Source organism: Phyllobates terribilis, unplaced genomic scaffold (assembly GCF_046119375.1).
Source record: "Phyllobates terribilis strain yellow unplaced genomic scaffold, ASM4611937v1 Scaffold_3__8_contigs__length_932513732, whole genome shotgun sequence".
Taxonomy (NCBI): domain Eukaryota; kingdom Metazoa; phylum Chordata; class Amphibia; order Anura; family Dendrobatidae; genus Phyllobates; species Phyllobates terribilis.
This window is the reverse complement of record NW_027362763.1, coordinates 293,775,412-293,788,041: the sequence shown is the minus strand read 5'-3', so window position 1 is coordinate 293,788,041 and position 12,630 is coordinate 293,775,412. Positions and strand designations below refer to the sequence as shown.

Genomic DNA, 12,630 nt, shown 5'->3' with positions numbered 1-12,630 from the left:
ACAAAGTGACAAGTCAGATTTGATTAATTTAGCCAGGCCAGGAAGAAGAGACCGGACTTCGGCGGGTCCTATTATAATGGAATGACCTGATTTATTCACATTTAATGTTTATTGTTCCGCATTTTCATGTATTTAACTATGAGGATACAGAACAGTTCACAAGGTCAATACTTACAATTCATTCCTTTTTTCCCATGCCTTCAATATCCAGTCAGCCTTCATGATAGGGGTTCCCAGACTAACCGCTACCTAAAACCAAAACAACATTTGTGAAAGAAAAGCTCATGCATTTTGTACTTGCATATACTTAAAGGGGTTTTCCACGTTTAGAAAAGTGGTTCGCAAATGTTTGCTAGCATGTAAAATAAAGATAAGATGTAGACAATAACAGCAGCCGAGTTCAGTGATTGACTGCAGCAGTGATTCACGTGCAAGTTTTGACTTCACTATTGACCTTGTTAATTTACATGTTAAAACCAGGGCTGTGGAGTCGGTATGCCAAACCTCCGACTCCTCAATTTCCATGACAGCGGCTCCACGACTCCCTCATTCATGGCTCATGTTTAAGTGACAAATTTACTGTAGCACAGATTCATCTCAGCTAAAAGTCTAGACCCTTAGATCAGGAATAGGACATTTCAGAACTTTCCCAAATTCTTATGAAAAAATATTCCTCACAAACTGCATTGAACTACTGTACCCAATTTATTATATATTTTAGGAGTTGGAGTCGGTCCATTTTATACCGACTCCACGACTCCGACTCTACAGCCCTGGTTAAAACCACTTTAAAAGCCAGGAATCTACATCAACTTAACATATCACAAATATCGTACTTTGCACCAATGGTAGAAGGCAGCACTATAACACTCGTTCTAGTGTCCACGTCAATCATATAAAGACAAAGTCTTGTGTACCTTACTAGACTAGGAAAAGTGCCTATGCACAAGTCCTGTCATTGCCTCAACAAAGCAAGCACTCAGCACAATATCAGCATATCTTCATGTCCAATGTAAATGGAAGAAAGCAATTATATTAACACCAACCATCAAAAACAGACATTCAGCTTTAGGTAAAGCTCCTTAGCTTGTCTTAAAGGGGTTGTCCAGCCTTAAGCTACAATTCTGCAGTCACTCTGTGTGACTGCAGACTTGTGAATCGTCACAACGCGCGCACTGGGCATTCTCCAGAGCTGGAAGTTGTGTGACAATTATGCAATATGCAGACTCCTAGCCACATTTAGACTAGACTGTTCATGGCCTCGCTCAATACACTTGCGTTGAGCAATGCCGCATCCATCTGGTTGGAATGTGGCCAGGAATATGCATCTGATTGCCTGCTGCCGGCACAAGGATTCACAAGTCTGCAGACAGTGACTTCAGACTTGTAGATTAAGAACAGCCAATCCCTTTAAGAAAAGCTAAATACATACCCCTGTGTGGTACCAGTTCACACCTATGCAATACAGCTACTGGCAGAGACAATTATTTTCCTTTTTCACCTATAAGTATGAACAGAATAAAATTTAAGAAATGGAAGTGACACACACCCTAAACTTATCTCCATGAGTAGAATTGGCGACTAGATGTGTTACTTTAGAGCTGAAGTCTTTTCGTATGGTTCCTCCCATATGATGGACTAACGTCACCAGCTTTACCTGAACACAAAAGGTACAAATTATTAAATATACAACATAGAACATATATTTCATGTCACACAATACTACCAATAAGTCATGTTTCTGCTCATTCTTTTAGGAAATGCTTACTTTTTGCAGAATTAAAGTAAACTGGTCATCAATTACGTGCCCGCAGACTAGTTGAGCTGGACGGGGAGAAGTTTGAGTGGAGCCACGCACAAGACATTTCCCCATGTGCTCTGCTCTTCTTAAAAACATTGGTTTTTCTCTGAAACGGAGGAGCACTTCAGAGTACAACATGGTTGTCTGTAATGCAGGAGCCGGTCCCAGATTCAGGTTGCAGTAGTTACAGGGTGGCACAAACTGATGACAGGTTGTCTTTACAGCAGCACTCTGGATGAAGATTTTTATCCTTTAGTCCCTCTGTGTACTAAAGGCCCCGTCACACTTAGCGACGCTGCAACGATACGACCTGTCAGGGATCGCTGCTGCGTCGCTATGTGGTCGCGCTGGTGAGCTGTCAAACAGGCAGGCTCACCAACGATCAGGGGAGCAGCGACATCGTGGAAAGAATCTTTCCACGATGTCCTGCTCCTGGTTACCAGCCTGCTGAAGCAGGAGCAGGCTGGTAACCATGGTAAACATCGGGTTACTAAGGGCACACGCGCACCTAGTAACCCACCGTTTATCATGGTTACCACTCTGCTACAGTGAGCTACAGTCTTCTGTACAGACCAGAGGTCACTTTCCAGGAGATCCAGCTATTCAGTGTGGGCACGTGATGAGCTGAGCGAGAGCTACGTTTCTGTGGCACCTGCAGTCTAATTGTGCACATACTGTATGTGTAGATTATGTCTTACCAGCTCTTCCTTTTTCCTGAATCCAGTGAAGCACAGGACCAGATTCAGCATACTTGCACAATACAAAGGCCGAGAAGTAAATGGCATCGGCTAAAAAAAGAAGAAAAAAAAAGTTAGAGTTATACTAAAAGGCTATAACAAGCAGCTGTAGCTTATGTTAGACAAGATGATGATAAACTATAACTACTTCTGAGTAAGGTATCCTTGCTGTTTTAAGTAAGGCCAGTTTCTCATATCCACAGAACACTATTCATGCTCAGATCAGAACGAGCGGCCTGCACGCCGTATAGGCATATATGACGCAGTAGGCTTAGGTAAAGAGACCTGACAGCCAGGCCATATATCTGGATAGGAGTACAATCAGCGTTTCACTGATATGTGAAGCCGGCCTAGTAAATATACTCCGCAGGCTAAACCCACTGCTATAAATTCCTACAGCTCTCAGTGAAGTCATAATATCTATAGAAACATCTGTACCTCTCCTTTTTGTGCACAGTACAAGATGATCGGGGGACCCAGCACTCTGCAGTCCGCTTTATACAGATATCGAAAGGATGGGTGCTGGAAATCTGATATAACGAACACGTTCTCAAACTCTGGTGCATCGGCCTCAGCGTATTCTTCCACAGACTCTGTTGTGATATAAGGATGCTTGATTTCCTGGGGGTGAAGGTTTGGATCAAGAGACATGAGAGTTTAAAAACATACCTTACTAGAGCACATAACACAAAACAGGAAACATCGGGGCAAAGGGAAAGTAGAGCAGCGGTCAAGAGCACCAATCTGACTGTTGTAGTGACTCAATAACCAGATAAGAATCATGTATCTGGGTAATCTCTCCACAGCCCAATATTGCAGCCTATTTGATTTCATTCATGTTACATTGAACAAGTGGTGTGATCTGCAGGTAGCAGGAGATAGCACATGAGGAGCTGAGCAGTTGGCTATGTAGTTTTGTGGGATAAGACGAAGGATTAGACAGCTTTCACACTGCAGTATTCTGGTCATATTTCATTGTTATTAGAACGCCAGAACTAGGAGTGAAGCCTAAACAGACAGCACCTCTTCTGTGTTTGGACCTGGAAACATTGATGCACAACACACACAGCAGTTTGAAGATGAGAAAACTAGAATTTTAACTAGTGAAAACCCAGCACTTTCTCCTCTCAAAAGTTCTGTACATGGTCCTACTGTACTTCATGATTGGCAGCCATCTGTCTGAAGTCGCACAAGTCTTTCGGTCAAGGATTAGGACCGCCCCCTTGACTCCCAAGCATATAAAGAGCAGTCACAGCTAGTGGATTCACATGGAATCTTTTACCGCAAAGCTGTGTCAATCTACTTAGGTATAAAATTTTGCTAAAAATATTAAAGGGGTTGTTCACTACTCAGACAATCCTTGCTCAATCACCATGTTCCCACTTATAAAATAACAGCTGTACTCAGCACTGGCTCTCTCAGGGCTCACCCGGCATTGTTACTTCACGCGAGCTCTCTCAGGGCTCACCCGGCATTGTTACTTCACGCGAGCTCTCTCAGGGCTCACCCGGCATTGTTACTTCACGCGAGCTCTCTCAGGGCTCACCCGGCATTGTTACTTCACGCGAGCTCTCTCAGGGCTCACCCGGCATTGTTATTTCACACGAACCCTGCAGCCAATCAGCAGCCACTTTACTCTCCAATCCTTTGAGCAAAACTTGCATTCAGAGGAAGCGAGAGCCATCAATATAATAGGGGCATTCAAATAACACTGCATGAAGCATCCAGAATCTGTACAAGTAGAGATTCTAAGTGCTACGGAGTACATGAAAGACAAGGGAATAGTTAGATTAGTGAGGTGAGGCGATAGGCCAGTCTATTTTTTAGGGACACTTGAAACTGTAGATACTGGGTATTAAACATTGTCTGGTCGAATTCTAGAGATGTTTTTGAGGTGCAGGTGACATGAGCTAGCGAGTGATCAGATCTAGGGAATGAATGAAAGATCTGAATCGAATATGACCCTAAGGCAGCGAGCATTCTGCATGAGAGTTATGGTAGAACCATACACTGAAATGGCAATTTCAGGTTTGCGTACGTTTGTAGAAGGGGGAAATATAAGGAGTTCAGCTTTTGACAGATTTAATTTCAGATAGAGGGGGGACAATAGGTTTGAGACAGCAGACAGACAATCACTGGACGTTGTAACTAACGGGGGGGTGATGTCAGGAAAAGAGGTGTATAAATTTGGTGTCATCAGCATAGGTGGTATTGAAAACCAAATCTGATTGTTTAACAGGAACAGTATAAAGAGAGAAGAGGAAGAAGCCTAGGTCTGAACCTTGAGGAACCCCAACAATAAGGGAAAGAGGAGCTGCAATTGATACACTGAAGGAGCTGTGAGAAAGGTAGGAAAAGAACCAAAAGAGAACGGTATCCTTGGGGCCAATGTAGAGGAGAATAGTGAGTAGGAGCTGGTGGTCCACGGTGTCAAACCCTTTGCCTTCAAAAGACCATCCAAGCATCAGTTCAATTCACTTGAACACAGTTTTTAAAGAAGCTTTGCAGAAAGGTTGTTCCAAACATCTTGGAGAGCCACAGATCTTCTGTGGATGTTGGCTTGTGCAGAACTTTGTCTTTTCATGCAATTCCAGACAAACAATTATGTTGAGATCAGGGCTCTTTGGAGGCAATATCATCCACTTCCAGGACTCCTCCTTTACGCTGAAAATATTTCTTAAAATCACACTTGTTGTATGTTTGGGATTGTTGGCTTTATTTGAAGCCAATAAAGAACAAGAGAGTTTCTGAAAGTGATGATATGGCCCCACATAGACCTATTCTCAACATCAAGTCTGTCTGGGATTACATGAAAAGACAGAAGGATTTACACAAAGCATATACATCCACAGAAGATCCGTGGCCAGTTATCCAAGATGTTTTGAACAACCTCCCTGCAGAGTTCCTTCAAAAATTGTGCGTGAGTGTAAGTAGAATTGATTCTGTTTTGAAGGCAAATGGCGGTCACACCCCTGCTTAAAACTTTTTCACAGTACATCTACACATTCATATAGAGAGATCGCTATATTATATCTTTAATACAGATTTTTTTAACATTATACTTTGTCAGTATTTATCATCTTAAAGGGGGCCTGTCATCCCCAAAAAAGTGTTAGCCTTCACATATAGCAATAATCTGCAGGTAAACAGCTTTTAAATAATTTCTGCCATGCTAAGTGGAAAGGAGGCAACAGGGATAAAATTAACTTTTATTCTCTCTGCAGCCACTCGCTTCCAGTCACCGCTCATTACTCCCCAGCAAATTGATTGACAGCCTACGCTGCACGCATGTACATTGCGGAGAAGGCCATCAGTGTGCTCGGATGTAAATACGAGTTCACTAAATAGCCTGCCCGATATTATTTCAATGTTATTTACTTACAGACTACTACTATATATGCAGGTAAGTAGTGTTACTTGCAGGTTCCATCTGCCTGTTTCCCCTATATCACCCCTCTTTGATTGACAGCTCTGGCTTCAAAGAGCCAGAGAACGACGGAGATAGATGGAAACCAAGCAGGTGGGAACGTGCACTTAATGCTTGGACAAGCCGTGATGCACTGAGCGCCTGTATTTAGTTTGAACAGTCATCCTGGTCTGACAGTCCCCCTTTAAACAGTTTTTTTTTGTTGTTGTTTTTTTCCATTCTATCCTTCCATTGGCCACCCCCCACACTTCTTCATGGAAAGTAATGCATCAAAGCGAGAGAGTAATATAGATTAGCACAATATTGCTTTCCTGAGGCCAAAATATATTCCTTCAACTGATAATGTGAAGCCACATCTTAAGAAAGTTGTATTCCTGGGACCGCTAAATTAACCTTTCATAAATCTGATATATGACCCCAAAAAAAAAAAAAAAAGCGTAATTTTCCGAGATCCGTAGCGTCTCCATTTTTCGGGATCTGGGGCCGTATGTAGGCTTATTTTTTGCGCGCCAAGTTGACGTTTTTTATTGATACTATTTTGGTTCAGATACGATTGATTGCCAGTAGGGTTAAGCGAGTATGCTCGGGCCGAGCATAGAGGATTTACAGCTGCTCGGTGATATGTTTGAATCGCTCCCGTGTGCATGATTTGCAACTGTTTGACAGCTTTATTACATGTGAGGAATGTGTAAGAAATAGACATTCCTCACAGCGCAAATCATGCACACGGGAGCGATTCAAACACATCACCGAGCAGCTGTAAATACTCGGGAGCTCGGCCCGAGCATACTCAGCGAAAGGGTTAATAGAACATACTCGCTCAACACTAATTGCCAGTAATTGCAATGTTGCAGCGACAAAGCAAAACAAAGGAATTCTGGCGTTTAGATTTTTTTATCGTTCCGCCATTTACCGATCTGATTAATTTTTTTTTTTTTATATTGATAGATTGGGCGAATCTGAACGCGGCGATACCAAATGTGTGTATATTTGAATTTTTTTAATTGTTTTATTTTGAATGAGGCGAAAGGGGAGTGATTTAAACTTGTATTTTTTTTTACATTTTTCTAAAAACATTTTGTCTACTTTTTACTTGCTTCAATAGTCTCCTTAGGAGACTTGAAGCTGCGATTGTCCGATTGCCTCTGTTACACATAGCAAGGTTTCAGTCCTGCTATGTGTAACAAAGTGCTCATCTGCTATGAACAGCGACCACTGGGTGGCGCTCATAGCAGATCGGCTATGACAACCACAGGGGTTTCATCCAGTCCCTGGGTTATCATGCTAACCCATCACTGACCTGCGATCACGTGATGTTGGCTCCACCCATTTTCGACCCCAACGCGCTTCCCGGAAGCGAGCGTTAAAGGCCACTGTCAGAGTTTGACAGCGGCATTTAACTAGTTAACAGCTGCGGGTGGATCGCGATTCCACCCGCGGCTTTTGCAGGCACATGTCAGCAGTAAGAATCAGCTGACATGTGCCCAGAAAAGTGCGGCTCAGCGCCGGAGCCCGTACCGGGGTGGGGGGGGGGAAGACGATGACACAGCATGCGCAGTACATGTACGGTGCATGTCGTGAAGGGGTTAAAAGAAAAGTTTAAAAAGGGAACCTGTCAGTTGACTGGTTCCCTTTAAAAGTTGACATCTGTTCAGAACCCCGAGCACTGAAGGCCCAACGCCTACTACCAATTTCTGATGGCAATGCCTGTTCGGACTTCTAAAAGTTGAAAGTTGGTGCTAAGGGGACCTTGCAAGAATCCTAATTTGCCTACAAACACAGACAAAATTCTAGCCAGGTACAACAGATATTATGGAAATGGAATGTGTTAAAAAAAAGTGGTTATTTTTAATGTACACGAATGGAATTTCTTTGTTTAATTTTCTTTGCAGTATGGCAGACAAATATAGTGTCCATAGTATGACAACCTTGATCAGTGTAATGGATAGTTCTTGAATTCAGAGCCTCATTTTTCCTGTTTTCGTGCAAGAATATGATGTTTTAGTGCAGATTAAAGAATCCAACATTATCGTTTTGACAGATGTGACCTTTCATTTCTTCATATTGTGTATTCAGTAACGCCCTGTAGGCATCAAACGTAGAATAGGCCACAAAAGACTGACTGCGTCATTCAACCCACACCAAAGACAGAATGGTCGTCTAATTTGCTGATAACACATGGATGGGCAAATTGTGCTTGGTTGCGTAATAGCCTGGCTAAAGCAGATGCCAGGGATGAGAGCAAGAGAATGGCAATAATGAAAGAGCTACAACAAACTTACTGGGGTCGCCATCAGAAGCCAGAAAAAAAAGGGCTTGACTGAGGAGAAAACAATGTAAATGTTTTTCCGGCAGCACAGATGAAAAGGGCCAATAAAAGTCCGTGGGTCCGTGAAAAACACGTACGACTCACGGATGGCATCAGACAGAGGCATAACCTGGAGTTCCTGCAAATTATGTAAGTGGGTGACCAGTTACCATGTGTACCGTATATTCCGGCGTATAAGACGACTTTTGAAGACTGAAAAATCTTGTCTAGTCTGGGGTCGTCTTATACGCCGGTAATGTTTTTGAACTTTCAGAAATTGACATGCGGGGATACTCTGGGGGTGTTAATAAGCTGCCGTGGCCATATCCCTGCCATGTGGGAGTTAAAATACGGCGGCGGTAGGTCCAGACAGTCAGCGCTTCTGTGCTGAAACTGACACATCGCTGCGCTGTGTCTTCTCAGGCCTGGGACACAGCGCAGCGTATTCCCAGCAGCGGAGACAGACAGAACCTAGCGAACTTTTCTGACACATCGCAGTGTCTTCCCAGCTCCGGACACAGCGCAGGGCTTCTGTGCCGACAGCTTTCACTTGTCACAGAAGCGCTGCGCTGTGTCCGGAGCTGGGAAGTTCGCATCGCTTCTGTGACAAGTAGTGTTGAGCATTCCGATACTGTAATATCGGGTATCGGTCGATATTCGCGGTATCGGAATTCCGATACTTAATTCCGATACTTTTACAATATCGAATACCGGAATCGGAAGTTCCCATAATGCCTGCGCTCTGCAGTGTCTCTGAAGGATGACAAGCTGGATGGCAGAGCTCAGCTGAGATCCAGCCTGTCATCAGAATGTCATCCCAGCGTGGGAGAATTCTCCTGATTGTTTAAAAGCCGGCGGGCGGTAAAAAGCCGCCGGCTTTTAAACAAACAATCACACAGCCCCATACTGCTTCCCCGCAGCCTCTGACCCCGATCCTCCGCTCCCCTCGCCACCTCCCATCCCGATCGTAAGTTAGGACCGGGCGGGGAGTGCAGCACAAAGGAGCGGGGAGCGAAGGACCCGGGGGGGGAAGCCGGTAGTGAAAAGACTTCACCGCCGGCTTTCCCGTTCTGTGCTGCGCTTTCCCGCCGGTTATTTCAAATGAACAGCTGAGGTATCAGGTGATGCCGATCAGCTGTTCATTTGAAGTCGTCGCGGTGCCCTCAGAGGGTTCATGTGAGTTCATGCTTGACTGCATTGCATGAACTCACATGAACTTTCCCACGGTCTCACAGGTCAGCCTCACCTCCCAGACCAGTCATGATTGGTGTGTGCGGGTGTCTGCGCGCGGTGTCTGCGCGCAGGCAGACATAGGCCGATGTGACACTACTACTCCCATCGGACTATGTCTGTCCCCCGTCCACTCCTGCCAGCAGGATCAGCTTGATGGGAGCAGTAGTTACCATCAGCCTGATCCTGCTATATAAATTGCCCTACTGTGTCCCCAATAAATGTTAAATACATGTCATTGGTGGCCAGTGGTTACCTACAATAAATTAGTTCATACATTACCTGTCCCCGCCTATCGCCACCTAAAATAAAGTAAAAAATAAAAAACTACACCTATACTCACCTAGACACCTAATTCCCCGAAGCCATCGATCTCCTGTAATAAAATGTAAAATAATAAACCACAACCTTATCCTTACCCCTCCGTAGTAGTCCACAAGTGTCCCACGAAGATCTCCAGTTCAGAGCAGCCACATAGAATGTGACCGCTCTGAACCGCTGCCGCCGCTAGAATGATGGGGCCGTAAAGCAGCCCCGTCATTGCATAACCGGGTTCGCCGGAGTTCAGGCAGCGCTGCTCCGGTTAGCTGCTTTACGGCCCTGCTGTATCGTGAGAAATTCCCACGGTACAGCAGTGCCGTAAAGGAGGTTTCCGGAGCTGCGCTGACTGAATGCACTCCGGTGACCTCAGTCAGTGGCTCCCGCTGCCGGGAGCGGACGTGTTCCCGGCAGCGTGAGCTTACAGCAGCCATGCACAGCTGTCACCATCTCCAGATGTGACAGCTGTGCATGGGAGATCAGCGCAGGAACGTGGACAGGTAACTATTTTTTTTTTAGTAAACTAAGAATTAAATAAAATGGTGTGTTTTATTTCAAATAAATTATTTTTTTCTTGGTGTAGTGTGTGTTTTTTCTTTTTAACACTTTGTAGGTTAGTAATGGGGGTGTCTTATAGACGCCCATCATTACTAACCTGGGCTTCATGGCAGCTGGCGCTGACATGAACCCCAGCCCTATTACCCCACTGCCACCGCACCAGGGCAGCGTGGAAGAGCGAGGCTAAGTGCCAGAATTGGCGCATCCTATGGATGCGCCATTTCTGGGGCGGCTGACGGCTGGTGTTTCTAGCCTGGAAGGGGGCCAATATTCATGGCACCCTTCCTGGGCTATTAATATCAGCCCCCAGCTGTCTGCCTAGCCTTTGCTAGCTATTAAAATAGGGGGGACCCCACGTCATTTTTTTGGGGGGGTCCCCCATTTTAATAGCTAGTAAAGGCTAGGTATTCAGCTGGGGGCTGATATTAGTAGTCTGGGAAGCTCCGTGGGTATTACCCCCTTCCCAGGCTTCAAACATCTGCCCCAGCCGTCTGCTTAACCTCCGCTAGAGACTAAAATTACGGGGAACCCCACGCCAATTTTTTTTTTTTAAATAAATCCTTTAACACTAAATGACAAGTACAGTAATCAACACTGTCACTGTACTTCATATATATGTGACTGACATGTTTCTATCTATCTAATCTATGTATGATTCTCTATTCCTTCTATTCTAAATTGTCGGGTACAGATGTTGAATTGCCGGCCGGCTTTTTTAAAGAGACGGTGCACGAAAACACTATTATATTTTTTAATAAATCCTTTACACTAAATGACAAGTACAGTAAGCAACACTGTCACTGTACTTCATATATATGTGACTGACATATTTCTATCTATCTAATATATGTGTGAAGCTCTATTCTTTCTGTTGTAAATTGTCGGGTACCGGTGTATGCCGCTGATGAAAATGGATGATCGTAATGTTGTTGTTGTATGCCTTATGTTTATGAGTGACAGTTTTCCTGCTATATACCTGCGTGTCATAAGAATTTAAATTAAAAAAGGACCATGTTAAATTCAAATCGTTTTTTTTTTTTAATTTTTACCGGTGTTTGGTATGCGTTGGAAAAGGGGTAGTCTTATACGGTGAATATATCCTAAACTCTATATTTTAACAGGAAAGTAGGGGGGTCGTCTTATACACCAGGTCGTCTTATACGCCGGAATATACGGTAATTTCTAATGTCCATGCCTTATGTGACATTGGAGCCTTTGAGCCCCAAGGATCTGACCCTGCTTTTGGCAAGGAGTATAGTTTTGATAAATGAGGTCCAATAAGTTTGGACAAATCAATATTCACAGTATTTAAATGAAGAAGAACAAAAACATGTTGGTGCCACATAAGATGAGAAAGACAAAACCAATCATCCTGGGCGTGAAAAATATCATCCTTCACCATGAGTAAGAACCAAAGTAATTAACCAAATTACTGGAGAAGCCCAAGAGCAAAATCTCAGCCACGTGTTATGATTGCAGTGATGAAGCAAACATACTCCATAATGTTAGTGGTGCCCTTTAAGTGCCAGTCGTGAGGTGCCGCATGCAAGATCAGCTGGTATGAAGAAATAACCATACCATATTTACAATACTTTTTATAAATGATTCTCTGGATTTCTCATGACAATTTTCCCTTATCTTTATAACTGGAACTTCCATTAGCTTAACTATCTGTGGAAAGGAAGATTCAGAGAATATTACAAGACAGAATATATACTTGTGCAGAGAAAGGAAAATATATATATTATTACTGAGCAGATCATTCCTTACCTCAAGAGCTTTCAGTAAGGCGTCATTTCTTCCAGCATCCTGGACTAGAACCACTCTGGTCTCTACTTGCGGCATGTCTTCTGCAAGTATAAAGAAACCAAATGTCTGAGAGAAGCCTCACCAGCTCCCAGTAACACAACAGTAAGCTGTTCATTTATCTGCTCACAAATATGGGATATCTTTATAAAGTCTCAATTTTTTAATCAGTTAATGGCACATCCCTTTTATTTTAATGTACAACAGTAAATTGAGGAGTCAAGGTGAATATTACTGGATTGTGTTTTCTCAGTGTTCAGTTGGAGGACAGGAGAATAATATTTCCCATCAGTTTGGACCTGTCATCAGACTATACTGCTTAATGAAAGTATGGGAGAGTAATATGGGGATAGCTAGCCAAATAGCACACACACAAAAAAATCCCTAGTGACTGACTGCAGTGTATGCCGACACATTGTGGCCAGAAGTCAATCCCCACCAATAC

General features: G+C 43.7%; 1 protein-coding gene across 6 annotated transcripts in view; it reads right to left on the bottom strand.

The window, feature by feature from the left end:
* Window positions 1–12,630, bottom strand: part of ECT2 (epithelial cell transforming 2) — a 77,985-nt gene that overhangs the window by 53,452 nt on the left and 11,903 nt on the right. For 4 of the 6 annotated variants that reach the window (XM_073674911.1, XM_073674909.1, XM_073674913.1 and 1 more), the window contains exons 4-9: window positions 12,150–12,229; window positions 11,958–12,050; window positions 2,977–3,159; window positions 2,500–2,589; window positions 1,550–1,657; window positions 176–249 (exon numbers count right to left, since the gene is read on the bottom strand). In XM_073674911.1, the coding sequence (XP_073531012.1) occupies window positions 176–249; window positions 1,550–1,657; window positions 2,500–2,589; window positions 2,977–3,159; window positions 11,958–12,050; window positions 12,150–12,229 (628 nt within the window). The remainder of the gene's footprint in view (window positions 1–175; window positions 250–1,549; window positions 1,658–2,499; window positions 2,590–2,976; window positions 3,160–11,957; window positions 12,051–12,149; window positions 12,230–12,630) is intronic. The other 2 variants (XM_073674912.1, XM_073674914.1) reach the window with 1 other exon arrangement.